Below are 17,631 nucleotides of genomic sequence, written 5' to 3'. Positions count from 1 at the left end.
AGACGACATTGAGCCGTATTAGAAATGATGGTCTTGACTGTCAGCGATGCTAACCACTCCTGAAAAGGTGACAGCACATTTGGCTGCGGGAGCAAAAAAAGAAAAAGTTTAACTTTGGGGTATTTTGATCTGTAATGCAAACAGGATGTGGAAAATGCAGTTTGGTCTATTCACATCTCCAGAGTCACACTGACGAGAGAAACATGTTGTGGAGATCATCTCACGCCACCTCGCCTTCAACACTTCAAACATTTTGTTCTTTCACAGTGCCAGGCTGCTCACTGACAAACTCTCCTTTCATGAGAGGTTTCGCTGCTGTCAAGCGCTTACGCACACAGATGCTGAATATTTGAGGTGACTCCTGGATGTGTTTTATGCAGACAACATGTGACAGGCCTGAAATCAAGCCAGGGCAGATATGAAAGCAGGCACTGTCTGTCAAAATCAGGAAATAATCAACCCCGTCATCCACCTCAGGGGCCCAGCTGAAAGTCATTAGCCCAAAACAATGTGCTGCCTCTACTGTTAGTCTGAAAAAATAATAACAGTAATAATACTTAGGAGAATTACCATAACGATTTGAGAGGATCTCAATTATCTCCTGTGTTTTGAGGCAGCTATGTGGAAGATTGCAGTGCGGTCACTGTCGGGGGCGTGGACCAGCTGTACTGTAGAAATATTTAGAGAGCATTTACGCACCAGCCTTGATTATAATCGCCAAAGGTGATTATACAGCTCTAATTCTATTAGTCTTTGTTTGCAACATAGGAGGAAAAATTGCATCCATATGATTTTAGAGTTTGATATTTGTCTCTGAGGAAAACAGAAGAATTGAAGCTCAGCGTATGGATGTTAGGAAAAGTGGAATCAAAGTGAATCACGTCTACGTCTGCATTTACACACGACACACAGACAAGGTCAATATAAATATCACATTTAGTCGGCAATGTCAACATACAACGTTACAGGCAAAAGTATAAAACACAAGACTCATATTTACATTTGACCAACCTCTACTCAATGACTAAATGCACGGAAGCATCACACAACAGTATCTACATGCCAGTTTGATCAGAATCTGATCAAACTGATCAAAACTGCCAAACAAATCAAAACAAAGAGCGCACACAGTCCACTGAGGACCTGCTTTTTGTCAGGTAACACAGATGATAACAAGCATTTCTATTTGTACAGTATAATGCCTTCAAACATATATACAGGACTAAAAATAGGGTCACAAAAAATGTTATTTGTTGTTGTTGTTGAACCAGCTTCTTTGATGCGCATCAGAGTTTGGTTGTGCTTTCACACCTCCACCTCCAAACAAACAAACAAACTAGGCTTCGATAAAGAAGAGCGGGTGTGAATGAGCCCAGAGCAGACTGCTATTAAGGTCGTTAGTCCGGCTAATACCACTGCCTACGTTGCAATGAAACCGACAAAACTGAACAGAAGTCTTAAAGTGAAATGTGAGAGATGAGCAGTTGCATATCTGTGCTCATGTGGTGGGAGGGGCTTAAGATAAAAAAGGCCTCCGTCCCAAAACGCTAGCAGTTATTTCTCTGGTGATCCTGCCTACAGCGGGATGTTGATGTAACTTTGAACACTGACAGGAGGCTTAAGTCAACGTCAGAAAGTTATTTTCTGTAATTCCAAACCAATCTTGTACTTAAAAAAACCCCCAAGTGAACGTCGGCTCAAACACCGTCACAGAATTAATTCAACTGTTCCCATGTGTCACTTGATCTCTGCAGACTCTGTCATGCTATGTTCAGGGGTTTTGTGTAGTTTCATAAGCCATGGGTGTTCACTTTCACTGAAAACATGGATGCAAGCGAGGATGAAGAAACAATGACTTTCAGTCGCCTAAGAAAATGTATGTGTGCTTAAGTTTTGCATATCTAAATATTACAAATTATAACATTACCTGTTTTCTGAATGTAAACTGAAGCCTGTGTCCATAAAGAAAATCAATGCGTTTACCTCACGTCACACTGGAGTTTTTTTCTTTAACTTCTACTACTTATATTTGTTCTTCTGGATTTCCCTTTCAAACGTTGTCATTGGCCATTTTTCACTGAGAGGAGAAAACAACAGTAAATCTAAATTCACGTGTTATTCTGTTGATTTTGGGGGTTTCGACAGGAAGAAGCTCTCACTGAGCATCCAGACATTTGATATCGTCAAAAATACAAAACCCGGAGGGTGGTTGCCGGACAGTAAATGAAAGTATGTCTTCGTAGACATACAGAGTGCTTCTGTAGATGTTTGATGTTCCACTAACGCTTTATTTCATGTCAGTGCAAAGCAGCAAAAATGACTCCCGTCTCCCTGAAATCACCCTGGGTGCCATCATGCTGTCCACACTGCTGTTTCACGATTTATCTTCTGATGACATTGAGAAGATTCCTCGCTATGTTGTTGCAGTTTCTTAGAGAAGTGACCACAAGTGGAATAAAGTGTGAATTCAGCTTCAGGTTGGATTTTCCTCTTGGTGTTTGAGAGTCAATACTCAACAATAATGTCACTCTCTATTTCATCGCAATCATCCAGACAGGCATGATGATCTCAGGGAAGCCTTCCTGTTTCTCCACAGCCAGAACCTCCAGACCAGCCTTGGCGATGATGCTCTTCATGATGTCCAGGTGGCGGCTGATGCTGCTGTCGATGGGGTCTAATTTACAGCCCTGCCGGGCCATGTTATCCTTCATGATAATGACGCCGTTTGGACGCAGGCTCTTCTTACATCGGAACAGGAAGTTCATTAGGTCCCTGTCTGTCAGGTGACCTGAAGGAAAGAAAACTCATAACTGAGGTATCTTCATGACAGCTCACTTCAGAAATAAAAAGTTTTTAAACGTGCACTCACTTTTCTAAACAGTTTCCAACTGGCATGTCAACAAAGTAAAGTGTCCAGATAAATAAACAATGAGTTATAGATCATTTTAGTATTATTTAGTGCATTGGGAAAACATTGGCAATAATTGGAATTTCATGTCCAAAATCAACATCTTGTCTGTCTTTGTTATCTCAACATTCTCCTGGTCATAACTTCACTTCCAGTATATGCAGATTTGGTTCTCGGATCATATCTCTTCAGTTAAACTTCCCACACTTTTAAGTGCAAGAGATAAAATCGGATTTGTGCGTCCAGACAAAACTACGTGAACATACCAACGTTGACGGTGTGGCTTTTAAATGTGGATGCATATGAAATGGAGTTGTCATGGTGGTGAATTCCTCTGTCCTCGGCGACAGTGGAGTTCTCTGCAGCGTGAGTGAAACGCTCAAAACTGTAATGTAGGTTTTGCTTCTCTGGGACTTTCAAAACCAGTTGGATAAAATCTGGATATGCAAGAAACAAGTCCAAAGCTGGGGCCATGGTGGCTCAGTGGTAGAGTGAGTCGTCTTTCAAGTGGAAGGTTGTGGACTTGATTCCAGGTACGCTATTCTGATTAGTCCTGTGCCAGCAGGGTATGAATGGGTGAAAGTGCTAAATAAAGATGAGTGAAATCTCTCGTACATTCAACATCTGCCAGTGTGCAGAGGTCTGTCATAGACCTGTTGTCATACAATAGGTCTATGACACCAACGTAGACCCTTATTTTAGAACCCCCGGGATAGTATGCACAAGTGGACTCAAGACAAAGGACTCAAGACGACGCCTCTCATACTTACATGCCACCCACTGCATCCAGATGACATCGTATTTGTTTTTTGGGGGCGTGAACTCCTGCAGGTTGAAGCAGTAGTAGGTCTCGATGCGGTCAGCGTCGTCACCCAGGTATTCCTCGTGCGCGTGGAGCAGGAAGTGTTCCATCATGTCGGCCATCTCCACTTTCTCAAACACGGGAAGGAGGACTCCTTTAGTCACGCGCCCGATCCCGGAGCCGCAGTCCAGAGCGCAGTGTGTGCCGGCCTTACCCGGACCCTGTGAGTGAAAGACGAAGTCTAAATGCAGAACTGTCATTTGTTAAAAAGTGAGCATGAGACATGGATTTGTGTGCCATGTTTGCTTCCCTGCAGCATGTTATTACCATATCTCTAAGACATGCAGGCTTCTTCTGTACCAGATGTCAGGCCTCAAAAGCACCGACAGCACAAGCAAGTAGACCTCAGTTCCTCAGGTCAACAGAACTACGAACTTTACCACAGGGGAACAAAGTCTCCTCACTTGAATCACGCTGGTTTTGCTTCCTTTTCATTTGGTATTCTGACCTCACTCCAACCCCATCCACATCAGGGGCCCCAGTATGTGATTGTATGAGAGATGGGGCCCTGAGGAGCTCTGAGCTTGTTACGAGAGGCTTCCTGGTTTTGGTGAATTATTGCCATATTGCTCTGGGTGCATGTAGCTCACTTTAATCTGGCTGAGTTGTAAATCTTTTTTTTCCTACCATGCTTATTTTCAATGGAGATGTTAGGTTCAAAGCACGTGCAGAGCACAGGTAGTCTACAGAAAGACGAGGAGGTGCAGCAGCACTCAGTTTATTAGTTAAAAAACTGCAAATAATATATATCTATATATATATATATATATATACTACTAATATATAACATTTCTACTAAAAAAAACATCAACAAAAGAAACACATGTCCAAAAAAGTTACTCAGCTGAATAATTAACTTATTCTTTATCAAACATTTGAATGTATCTGGTAACAGCAGATAAAGCGATGACATCATCCATCACTAAAGTCACAGTTATGACAGATGTGTCATCACGTTCTTATCCCTCTCACCATTAAAGGTAAAGATCATAGTTTGTCTCAGGCTGCATGACAACACTTCTGCATGGATAGATGGAGCCCTTTGAAATGAGGTGTTGCGTTGCTCTGAATTTAGAAGTCAATTTTGAATTTCATCAAATTTTGAAAGCAGTATTTTGTCTGAGATGGTGACTTGGATGATGTTGTGAAGGAAAGCTGGACCGGTCCCGCACACAACAACATCCCCCTGGAACATGTCTCAACAAAATCTTCTGACCTCTCAATAACTAAATAAATAAATAAAGATTTAAAAAAGTCTGTCAAATGATGACAAATTCAGCAAGACTCCACATTTAAACGTTGATTTTGTTTTTACTGCTCAATTATGCAATTCTGTCAGCATTCAGTACAGTAGTATGTCTGTTAGTACAGGGAGACAGGACAGTGTTTATTATTTAGCTGTGAACTGGATAACTGAGAAATTGTGATGTGGTCTCTTAATAGTATGCCCACATAAAATAAAAACCCTATAACACTGTAACTGTACAGTAGATTTAGAATATTTGAAATTGACCATGATGCATCATTTCCTCAAATGACAACTTCCTCATTATAGTACGACATGGCTCTCACATGAGGGAGACCTGCAGCACCTTACCAGGAGAGAAATCTGTGCTCAGATTAAAAATTAAGATTAAAAAGAATTTGTTCCCTTATCATTGTACATGCATTATTTATGTATGGAAATATTTATGTTAATTAATCTGTATTTACACTTTCTCAAGGTTATTAATTGAATTGTTTTTTGTTTCTTTGACACTTTAATCCCCCTTTTTCTGCAACAAATGTGGGAATTTTGGTGTAAAAAGGTTAACAGGCCTTTAGTGCAGGGAATACAATGTCAATATTCTGTACTGTATTAACAGGGAAACACTGACTCAGAACTGAGCTGTATTAACGTGTTGTGTTTACATTCGCAGCAGTTAAAACTTATTACCACTTATTCATCTGTTTAAGACATCCAATGTTAGCAGGTTATAATTAGAGCCCGAGTAAAACTGATCCTCTCTGAATAACCCCGTCTCTGGGCCAAACCCATTGCTCTAAAATTAGCATGTGGATTCTTTTAGCATCCAAAAAAAAACCCTCTCCAGTTTTTACTGACATGTACAACATACACATACTGTATGTCAACTGTACTGTGAATGAGAGATGAAGTACACAACAGTCATAGATAGATTTTGTTGAGTATTTCTTGAGGTAAGTTACAAATATAATACACAAACGGCACACCAGCTTGAGCGATCAGTAAGCGCTAGCTAAGTAGCTAGCTGCCAACAGTTCCTGCCATGCTGCGGTGTTCACTTAGCACCTAGCTAACGTTAACTAACTGGCTATCATAACTGCGTGACACAATATTTCTACTTTTACTTTCAGTACTTGAGTAGTACATTTTAAAAGAAACTACTGGCAATACTTCAGTCCAAAAAATGTTGACTACTTTAGTACTTAAGTGTGGTGCTTAAAGAACACTTCAACTTCTACTGAAGTCACTTTTTGATACTTTTACTCAAGTCTTGGTCTGTAGTACTTTATACATCTCTGGTTTCATGTAATTCTTTATCCAGAAGAGGGCTGATGAAAATAGACTATGACAGACATGTAAGCGGTACAGGAGTAAAGTGATACAAGCAGAGGTCAGAAGCCTCACTGTGTGTGTGTGTGTTTGGTGTTAATAATAAAAATAATAATATGATAATTATCTTTATTTGTTCTTCTCATAACAATTACAAAGTGTTTTAGGAAGAAAATACAACTTTAAATCAGTGTAGTATGTGTAATATGACATAATGTATCTATTTAATAGTCATAGTCTTTGTTTTTACATGTGAATGTGTTTTTTTTTAGATGGACTCACCACAAAGCTCTTCAGAAACTCCCGGGAACCCTCCAGATCAACATTGGATATATCCACAAAATCTCCCATCATGCCCTCCTCCGAGGCAGGCACATCCTCGTAAAACTGCTGCGCTCGGTAGTAAAACTGCTTCTCACCCTTGATGTACTCACAGGTGACGGGGAACAGCTTCACTGTCAGGGTAAACGGTCAGATAGAAACCAAAAATCAGATTCATAAAATCTTGACAGGATCTTTATTTATCACGCGTGAAATCAGGAGTTAGAGTTTGCATGGCGGTGATGGTTGTTAGCTAACCAGCTGAGCAACAACAATCACTGACTTCTAGTTGTTTTGATACATTTTAATGTTGAAATGTTACATTTTCACACCTGTGCATCTCTACCAGATCTATTTCTGTACCAGTCGATACAATTTTCAACCAGTGATTAAGTTGCAAGGAAACTGTTACAACACATAAGGCATGGCAGTGGATTGATGTGTATTTGTAAAAAAAATGGCAATAATTAAGTGTTACATATGTTTGTAACTTATTTTAATTATTTTTTACTTGGAAAAAATGTTTTGTCATTGTTTTACCTGACAGGGACTTTTCTATCCCCTGCATTTCTATTCTGGGAAAAGGTATATGACTTATGTCCCTTATGTTGTGGGTTGTTAACTCTTTTATCTTTTTTTTTGTTATATATTGACTTGAATTTTTTCCATTTGCTTCAGTGGCTTTAGGACTTTTTAAGAAAAAAGTCCTAATATTACTAACGATCCAAAAGTTGTGTAACAGAGAACCAGTGCTTAAAGGCATATTAATTCTTATGATAAACTGAAGCTGCATGGCATCACAATGAATTACTAAAAAAGTGACATAAGTATCTCGTATATACCAACTTTATTCTCGCCAACATGCTTTTATTTTTCCTTCAGTGTGTCCCTAATACCCCGATGTAGAAATGAAAGTGAAACTAATTTAACGCCTGGTCCTTGTTTCTATAAACAGAACAAAACACAGATGCCACCAGTTACATATGGACAGGATCGCTGATCACAATCTCACAGGAGATGTAGAATGATGATTTGATTACCAGAGGACTATAAATAAGGACATGCTGTGCCCCCTCTTACACTCTTCTCAGCTGTTACATGATATATGATGACACACTGATTGATTAGTTTGCAGTGTTGTGTACTTACAGATGTTTTTAGGTTACCAGTCAGAAGAATTAATGGGCTGTGGGCCTTTAAGGATCTATAGCATAACACTTTTGTGTTACACTATGATTTAAGTGACATAATGCGACTTATGTATTTGCTGAGATGCAACATTTCCAAAGACTTTAGAGGACATGCTCCTGGTGAGGCAGGGATTAGGGAGGGGCAGAGATCAGGGGCTCATGGGGGAATGTCCGTCCACTTGTCAAGTACTTCCAGTGGCAGAATTCATTGCAACTCAGTGAAACATTAAGAGGGGGATTTATTTCCACCTGGACTCCCTCCTCCATGTTCGAAACATCGAGAGCAAGGCAGAGATCCCGGACACAACATAACAAAGTATACAAACGCTTCCTTGTGATATACTTAAAGGGAAAGTTGAGATGTTTTTTTGTTCTTTAATTGTTGTTCTGACACATTGCCAGTGCTGACAGTGCTGTGTCCATCACAAACTTGCTCCCTGCACTGAGAACCAGCATGAGAGGAAAATGTATTAGTAATAAACATGGCTGCCAGTGGAGACACAAGCAACAACGTCCTCCACAAGTATATTAAAGGATAACTTATGTCTACTGAGGCTAACTCTACCCAATGCTGCGAGGTGAGTGAGGGCGAGAAATATCAATTATTTTAAATCACAGCACAGAGGAGGTTGTTTAACTTCTACTGCTGCTATCATGAAGTTCAAATATATACAGTAAGTTTGCTACTTCAGTGTTCAGTGAGGTTTCATGACTTAAGCAGGTTTCCATTGACAGCACCTCATATAACATTACCTCAACAAAACATGAACCATCCTTTCTAAGACTTCATCATGGCATCAGGTTTGATTGGTCTATTGCAATGGCCAGGCAGATTTTATTCAATTATTACTAACTCCACTGACAATAGGAAACTACTATACTGTATAATGAATACTAATATACTATACTGTGGTGTAGTGTGGTCTAATGTAGTGAGTATATTGTCAGTCACCACCCATGATCAATGTATTACAGTAGGTGCACACACTGTGGAGCCCTGTTATTTACCTTTAGTTCATCATTTCTAATTAACCTCATGTGGGCCAGTGAGGGATGACCAAAGGGGCCCGAGGGCAGTATCAGACAAACGCAGAAATATTGAGGAGAACTCAGCTCATAGACAACACCGGAAGGGTTAACCATTGACCTTCAGTGTAACAGAATATAAGGCATCTGGTGACCTGATAATGAGGCTTGAAGATTAACGTTAAGTCTTCAGCCTAAATTTAATCCATGGCAGTGCCAATCCGACATGTGTACAGTTAATATCGACAGATTTGTCATGAAGTGAGCTTTTAAAGACAGTTCACTATTGCATTTAGTGCATTTAAAGCTGGCATGTGTGTTTGTGCTGACTGCAGGCCTGTGACTGTCATGCACAGCGCTGACTGACTGGAGACAGTGCTGTCATGCTCCACGTGCCATGCCATTAATGGGCCCTGTATCAAGTTTGTGCCATGCGGACAGCAAGCCAGGAGCTCCTGTTTCTGCAGCCCGTGGTGTTACGATGGACGAGCGCGCTGCCTGGAGAGGATTAGCTTCAACTCAAACTTACAACCGTCAACAATGAAAAGTACTTTCACAATGCAATGCAGAGTCTGTTAAAGGCTTGTTTGTTGACTCTCAACCAAGGAAGGACAGGGCTCTGCCCATTTCCTTTGTATTTAATGTTACACAACCATGTGTTAAAGTCCAGCACCTGCATACATTGCATCACATGTATTCTTAGCAGTAGCCATCTTAAAGATTAGCTTTATTAGATTTTTGAAGTGTGGTGGTCAGAAGTACTGATACATGGTCAGCACTAACTGTGACAGTGGTGCCAGTGCCCCACCATTCCTGAGAGTGTGAGACATGGATACCAACTCTTACTGAACAACTTGGCTACCAGTAAGGTTTTTATTTTAGGGTTTTAAACGAATGTCCGTTTTTGTGTTTTATGTATTGTATTATTTTGTACTTTATTTTTTTATTATTATTTTTATAATAATATTTTTATTGTGAAGCACTTTGTGATTTTATATCTGTGAAAGGTGCTATAAAATTTACTTCCATACCTTATTTAACAAAAGGCTCACTTTCTGCTTAACATTGAGAATGGTAATACATATACATGCACTGCTGAGTTCTAGTCCTGTCACACCAGGACTATGCTTGACAGGGACATCCGTTTCCCTGAGTCAGGCATATGCTGGACCGCAAACCAAAGTTGGTAGCTGCAGGGTCATCAGTCACCGCTCCTTGATGTTTCGCCCCTTATCCTGAAACATCTCCTGGTGGCTGGGTGAACAGGGATGTCTCCCTGCCACCCCCTGCAGCTCCCCCTCTCAAGGTGTTATTCCCTCCCCATGACTGATTGTGTCTTCTCAGCCAGACCCAGGAACTTGCCTTCTCCACCTCCTCTGATATCGCCTAGTGGCCTTGTGGAGTGTGGCTCTCCACCTCCACAAGATAGAGCTTCACAGTCCATCCACCTGTTAGCTGTTAGCACTATTAGAGGAGCAGATCTTTCAGCTGAAGTCCATAGCACCATGTCTGGCCTTAACGTGGTTCTGCAGATCTCCCTTGGGAAATGGGGTTTCCTTCCAAGATGCATCCCCATATGCCACTCAGCCTCTGCTGTTGACAGGTCAGATGCTGGTCTCCTCTCCCCCACCTGAAGAAGTGGTTTCCCATTGGAGTTTGGTTCCTATCGTCTCTCCTCCACCATTTTGACCAACTTCCTGAGCACCTTGGTTGTGTCCCCATCAGAACAAACCCTGAACAAGCCAGAGAGGACATGCTAGAGAGATACATTGATGGTTCCACTGAAGTCACATCTTAGTCTTCCCAGATGGATAGACTTGTCCATAATTCTGGATGTCTTCTCCTCTGATAATGAAGACAGCTCAATCATTTTGCTCTCATTCCCATAGGGACAGGCTCCTTTTTAGGTTTGAATTTCATTCTTGCCCAGGTGATCAGCTCGTCCAGCCTCTTTGATGTGCATGGCACAGTTTGTAGCAGGCAAGTGATGTCGTCCATAGAACTCCCAAGCAGAGGAAGCCTCCAACCTGCAGGCAGACAGATGCCACCCACTACCTGTCTTTCCCTAGTCAGGATGACTTCAAATGCTGCCACAAAAAGGAAAGTAAAGATGGAATATCCAATTGTGATTCCCACTTCCACTTGTCGACAGATGTGTTCCTAAAGTTATTCTTTCCTTTATTTTTCTGCAGCAGTTCGCTCAGGTGTTCGTCCCATTTGCTCCACTCCTGCACATTGTTGGCTTTTAGACACTTCCTTCAAACTTAGGCTTCTGTTCTTTGACTGTTTGGGGGCCATCAACCTCCCTTTCTTCCTTACTTAATGAAGACTAAAAACAAAATACAAAATCTATTGCAGGTTGACATTCTAATGAACCACAGTTGAAGTATTTAAAAGCAATTGTTCCACAACACAGGCAGCCAGTGATGAGATATGTGACATGCAGTTATGATCTGGATAAAAGTTAAGGCTGCTGCATTTTTAAAACCCTGTGAGGCTCATTAGTCATACATTTAACTTATATAAACATTTAGGGAAGTGTTCCTAAAGTCTCCTTCCATTTGCACAGTGGATTCTGGTTTAGTATGAAATGAGGATGCAAACATACAACTGTTCATTGAGGGCAGCGGACGATACAGTACATTTTGATATTAAGGTGAAGTGATCATAAAGCAACTTAAAGGGTAACAGGGCTTTATGTCTTTATATATAAACCTGTCACTTGAATCCAATCTGAAACATATGGTGTAATTTAATAGGGCTTTTGATACAGCAGTGTTAGGAAGGCAAATACACTGCTTGGATCCAAATGCACGAGACAGGAGGCATGATGAAAGATTCAAGAGTTTTTAATTGTCCTCTTGAAAAGACAAACAAAGTCAAAATCACTTCTTCCTTGAAGTAGAAAAAAACAAAACCAAACTTGGCAGTAGAGCGAACTAAACAAAAGGTGCAACAGACTTGGACACTGACGTTTTCTCTGGTAGCATAAATGACACACTGACACATGACTGAGGGACTGGGGACACTATATAGTGAAGAGGGAATCAAGGGCAGGTGCGAGTGATTACTTAAGGATCACCAGGTGAAGTGCAGGAGGGAATTAGGGGAGATGTGTCAAGACAGATGAAGAAACCACGCGGCAGGAAGACATGAACGTTTACCAAAATAAAAGGGGAAGTGAAAATCAAACCCAACACCAAAAGTGACATGAACTTAACGTGACTTTAAACATAAACTAACAAAAGAACTGACTAAGCCAGACAAAAACACTAACAGATCTGACGCCTCGTGACAAGCAGAGGTTTGCACAAACCACTGCTCTCAGGTCAGTGACGATCACAGCAAGGCTTTTATATTAGTGCAACTTTCAAATACACTCATGATTCATATTTCTTAATGCAGTACAATGGAAACAAATGAACAAATCATATTGACATTTTAAAATTCTGACCTTTAATACACAAAACCTTTTTTTAAGTACTTTTCATGACATTTTTGTGGCTAATGTAAGCCAATGTAGATATAATATATATGTATGATCTGGCATGATCTGCCTCACTGATGTCACATAAGCACAGCAGGAGGTTTGCACTGAAGTATCCTGCTCCTTCTCCTCATCCAGTAACAGTGTATGTGCCCAACAGTCAGTGTTATTACTGCTTATTATGAACACCTGTGAAGTGGAGTGATTCTACAGCAAAAGTCCTAATAGTGTTGTTCTACTCAATATCAGCACTCATGGAATCCATCTCTAAATACATGGTTTATTGTATGCTTTGAGTGTGTTATGTTACCAATGCCAAATTCTTTGTAGAGTCAAAGCTGGAGAGGGTTCAAAATGTTGACCTGGTGACTGTGTGAGATCAGAGGTCAGTGTGGCCTTTCTTACCCAGAGGAATCTTCTCCATCAGGTACAAGTAACTGGCAAAGAACTCGCTCCTCAGTGTGTGTTGCAGGTGGAAAGACATGCTGTGGCGACACATTGTGTCATCTGTCTCTTTCCAACGATCCCTGAAGGCTTGATGGGCACCTTTGTACTCGAGGTTTGGCAACGCGCTGTTGCTATCGTCTTCATCAATCTCCATCGTGGTTGTTATGTGGCAGCTCATAGAACCACTTCAGTAGGCAAAGAGTGTCTGAGTGAGCAATAGTAGGAGAGCGTGACACTAGTGACACTAGTAACACTGTCACTGTGCTCCACTGCCCGTCTGGCACATGGTTTCTTTGGCTGTTGCTAAATCTGTCTTTGCTGGAGTTCAAGTCATCAGTAGAGATGTTTTTTCGCAGGGGGGGAGGTGCTTAGAACGTCGGATCGGATTCACAAATCACCTGCTGTGGACAGCGTGAGGAAAGGGGGGAGGACTGAAGGGTGACACCATCGGTCTAAAGATTCTCAGGAGCAGCATGAATGCATGCATGAAGGCTGCAAATTCCAGCCCCATGTAAGAGTCCAGTCTCAAAGTGTTGGTGCCACATGTCGTCGTCGTCCTAAAATTAGCTAAGTCTCCTTGTGTTTGTATACATGGCTCCCATTGTAGCCACACATAGAACACGGTTTATTCCCTCAGTATGTAGACTCACAACCTTTTTTTATGTTTGTTTACAATTTATAAAAGAAGCTACTGCTTAGAATTCTTATAATATGAAAGGGAATATGAAATGTATTTGTGAAGTCTTTGTTAAGTGAAACCCACTTCAAATAAGGGTCTTATTTATCTAAGTAAAACAGTTAGTGTTAACTGAAATGACCAGTAAACCCTTGAATAATGTATAAAGTGATACTTTAATTAACCTGAATAACATCATTAAATTAGTTAAACCATTAATTAACAGTTAGTAAATGGCTATTACAGAATTAACTCATTTTAATTCATTTACACTTATTGTAAAGTGTTACCATGAAGAAACAGTAAGATTTTAGTTTTTAATCAAACTATTTTCACTTGCTGGAATTCTTTAATTTCCTGTAATTTATCATCACGTTCCGACCTCAGCTGCTGCCTCTCATCATCTCGTCCACTCAAAAAACAGAGTTCAGCTGCACTCCTGCTCCTGCTTTCCGTGACAACAGACCTGTTCCTTCAGCAACAGCTCAGAGCCGTCATCCTGCGCGGCGTTCACGAGATGGCACCGCTTCATTTGTATCTGTCACGAAGCAGCGTCAGCTTGTACTCGCTGTCGTTTTGCATCAGTCTGTGTGCGGCTGATAAGAGCCCAGCGTTCCTGTGAACCCGAAGGCCTGCGGTCAGTGTAGGAAAGAGGCGCGGGCGCCTTCTGTGCCTGTCTTTACGCTGAGAAGCACCCATAGCTCAAAATCCCCAGGAGTGACCGACCTCACTGCTTTTCCCCCCTCATCCATCTGTGCCGATCTCTGCTCAGACCGACTGTGATCGACTTTCACACACGGCCGTTGGGCCTCCACTTCCTGCTGGACGCAGGTTCTCCTATGTGACTCACATGCACCGCATGCATTGTATCATTGTATAACGCATAATGATGTTTTGTGTGTGTGGACAGAGACACTTCTCGGAGGAAGGACTGGAAGAAGAGTATGGACCTGCCAACAATCATCATGCATGTCTACTTCTGCTTCTCCAGGTAAATAGTTCAAACACGCAGAACGCAAGAATTTCGACGCTTGTATTTTTTTAAACGCTAACCTCACTAACCCTGGCTGTTAGCCTCTGTGTGTTTGCCCTGCGTTGGACTGGTGACGTGTCCAGGGTGCACCCCGCCTGTTCCCCTGTGTCCCCTTGGATTGGCCTTCATGTGGAGGATAAAGCGACAGACAATGCATGGATGGACGGATGAGGAAGTATGAAATACAAAGGCAGATAAAATACGTAAAGGAGAGGGTGATCCTGACCTTTAAGTAAAAAGTAAATCTGAAATACTTCACCATCTCTAGACACTGCAGTCATCATTATTATCATCAAAATGCTGAAAACACTGTTGTCTTGAATGTCAGTGAAACTTTAAGCATTAAACTGTTTTCTGAAATTAAAACAGAAAAAGACGGCAGAATTGTTTAATGTTTTATATATTTTTTAGCATCACAGTAGTCCACTGCTTTTTGGCAATGTGCCTCCATCTACGTGATACGTTGTTTGGATTTCGAAGCACTTGGAGTTGGACTGATTACGCGTCGGAGCAGGACACGTCTGACTCGACATGTTATGGCTTTGAGAGTTTTACTTTAACAACTATTTCAGGGGCGAGGGACTTTAATGACTCTGCCCAGTTTTAAAAATCCACTTTTGGCTAACCCCCCAAACCCAATTCCTCCATTTTCCTCTGCCAGTTTCTCCCAGTTCCTAGACCTGGTCACACATTTTAAGATCGGAGCTGGAGACGTACAGTCTGTGGCCAGATGAGCTGCAGAAGAAGAAGAACGCCTATATCTTTTCATTCCTGGTCTGAAAGATTTTTTTGTGGATTTAGCAAATTGAAAAGTTGATCAGCGGCAATTGTCATGGTGTAAGAGGGTGGATGGGGTCATAGGCTGACTAAGAAGGAGTAAATGCTAGAACAATGAAACTTGGTATGCGTTAAATTCAACCTTTTCGGATACAAACTGAAACCAAACATCTGCAGAAAACAGGCTGAGCCACTAGTAGGGGGATGATGCTCCAGCTTTATCAACGGTGCAATAGTGGGCAGGTGAATTCAAGAAGGGTAGGGAGAGCCTTGAAGATGACCCCAGGTCTGGACGTCCACCCAAGAAGACATTTGTTACCAAGCGTCTTCCATGAAGGAGAAGAGAACAGTCTGCACAACAACAAACTCGGCATGTGAAAGGTTTGGGCTTGGTGGGAGCCACAGCATTTGACCCCGGATCAAAAGCACAACAGACTGGTCATGTTGCAGGAGAATTTGGTAGCTTTTGCAGCAGATCCAGCTGGTTTTCTTGAATGTTTCTTAACCCAGGATGAGTGTTGGGTCCACCACTGGTTATCTGTGGCCCTGTTCACACCTGGCATTACATCTGTCCTGGATGCATCTCCTGTGACCATATATATATATATATATATATATATACATATATATATATATACATATACACAGATATACATATATATATACACACACACACACACACACACACAGACATATATGTACATATATACACATATATAAAAAAATAACAAAGACATTCCTTTTGTATAGTTTCAGTGTGAAGTAAAATTACTCTTTGATTTAACTTGCTATTTTTCCTACTAATAGAATTAATAATCTAATTTGAACATTGTTTTTCCTGATATTAAAGCTTGCCGTTGTTTCTTTCTTTGTTTGTTCTGCAGAACCGTTCTCCCCGTGGTCTCTGTGACAAATGGCCCTGGTCCTGTCCAGACGCCGCGCTTATCAAATTTCAATTTAAAAAATGCTTAGTGGGTTCTACTTTTGGCCACGTGTCCCACGGCGCTAATCGAGGAGGCTCAGCGCTCCGAGTTCTCCCTAATCCAGCTCCACCTGGTTCCAATCTCCCTCCGTTTGTGGGTCTTTATCAAAGCCAGACCCTGTTAGGAACCAGTTTTATCTCCTTCCCCATTCATTGTATGTGTGATTCAGATTTGAAGAAGCCTTCAGGGGTTTAGACCCACTCGAGCACGGGTCCAGCGGGAAAACTGTGGTTTCAACACTTTGACGCAGTTGAGAATATCAGTTTACACAAGATAAGTGTAACTGTTTCTTTGCCCTGTTTAAGGCCATGGATGCATAATTGATTAGAAACGGACTGATGGCAATAATACTCTGTTATTGAGTTTTATTTACTCTGCAAACATTTTGCAAAGTTCTCCCGATTATATGAGGCTCCAGCGCTATTTGCTAGTGTTATGCTGCTGCTAATGGAAGGGAAATGTCAGTGGTAATTGACACAGGCTGCAGTTGATTACGCTGCTCGAGGTCTGGTTTGTGATGGTGTGACTGGAGCTGGTTTCGCACACAGTAGCAGCGAATGCGTTTTTAACTGGGAGCTGGTTGCGTCACAGCGAGGTCTGGCTGCGGGGAGACCACACCAGAGGGAAACAGGCTTGTTAACAAGCAGCAATGGGAGCCACTGGTTGACTGGCACTGCTGTGTCACTCATGACAGTCACAGCAACAGTGTGTGTGTGTGTGTGTGTGTGTGTGTGTGTGTGTGCCTCCACACCATTCACACCTTCACACATCACTATAGAGAGAGAGAGAGGGGGGCAGTGGTACATGTGTTTGGTGTCGGCTCAACACCTCCACCTGCCTGTGGGTCACAAGAATCTTAGGTCCAAGACGACACAACACAGATTGTTGTGTCTTTTTTCCCCACTGTGTATGTAATGTGACGTGTGTACATAAAAGAGTACAAGCGCTTGTCACTGGGGACACAACCTCTTCAGAGAGATCATTTTGTGCCGTTAGTGAAAGTCAAACTGTTCTAGTTAAAGTACAATTCACTTCCCATTAACAATGCTATGGTAGAGAACATTTCCCACTTAAAGGGTATGACTCTGTTTGTTTGTTTGTTTTTTTTATATAAAGGATGCATTTTCCACACAATAATTACATTTACTCATGAATATACAGTACATATATATATAGCTAATTAATGTAGTACAATTACATACACATAAAATGTGCAGTGGTAATGTAAATAACTCTTCTGTGGAAATAATTTCTCATATGACATGAAACATTATAGACCATGTGCATACAAGTGTGCAACATAATATATTATTTAAAACTCCAGTAAAATATGAGCATCATCAAAA

At 41.3% G+C, this 17,631-nt stretch overlaps 1 protein-coding gene across 1 annotated transcript; it reads right to left on the bottom strand.

The window, feature by feature from the left end:
- Positions 1–918: 918 nt before the first annotated feature.
- Positions 919–14,027, bottom strand: ntmt2 (N-terminal Xaa-Pro-Lys N-methyltransferase). The gene is made up of 4 exons (XM_044044953.1): positions 12,775–14,027; positions 6,628–6,800; positions 3,679–3,931; positions 919–2,788 (listed from the first exon to the last, which is right to left on the bottom strand). Exons 1-4 carry the CDS (start codon positions 12,992–12,994, stop codon positions 2,532–2,534), a joined length of 903 nt encoding a protein of 300 aa, XP_043900888.1. The 5' UTR covers positions 12,995–14,027; the 3' UTR covers positions 919–2,531.
- Between the last annotated feature and the right edge of the window lie 3,604 nt (positions 14,028–17,631).

The sequence above is a fragment of the Solea senegalensis genome, linkage group LG14, assembly GCF_019176455.1.
Source record: "Solea senegalensis isolate Sse05_10M linkage group LG14, IFAPA_SoseM_1, whole genome shotgun sequence".
Taxonomy (NCBI): domain Eukaryota; kingdom Metazoa; phylum Chordata; class Actinopteri; order Pleuronectiformes; family Soleidae; genus Solea; species Solea senegalensis.
Note: the sequence above shows the minus strand (reverse complement) of the source record. Positions and strands in the feature narration are given on the sequence as shown.

Coding starts and splice junctions, on each gene's coding strand:
- ntmt2 (XM_044044953.1), bottom strand. CDS start 12,994: ATGAGCTGCCACATAACAACCACGATGGAGATTGATGAAGACGATAGC. Junction 6,801..12,774: donor GATGGAGAAGATTCCTCTGG/GTAAGAAAGGCC, acceptor TTACCCTGACAG/TGAAGCTGTTCCCCGTCACC. Junction 3,932..6,627: donor AGTTTCTGAAGAGCTTTGTG/GTGAGTCCATCT, acceptor TTTCACTCACAG/GGTCCGGGTAAGGCCGGCAC.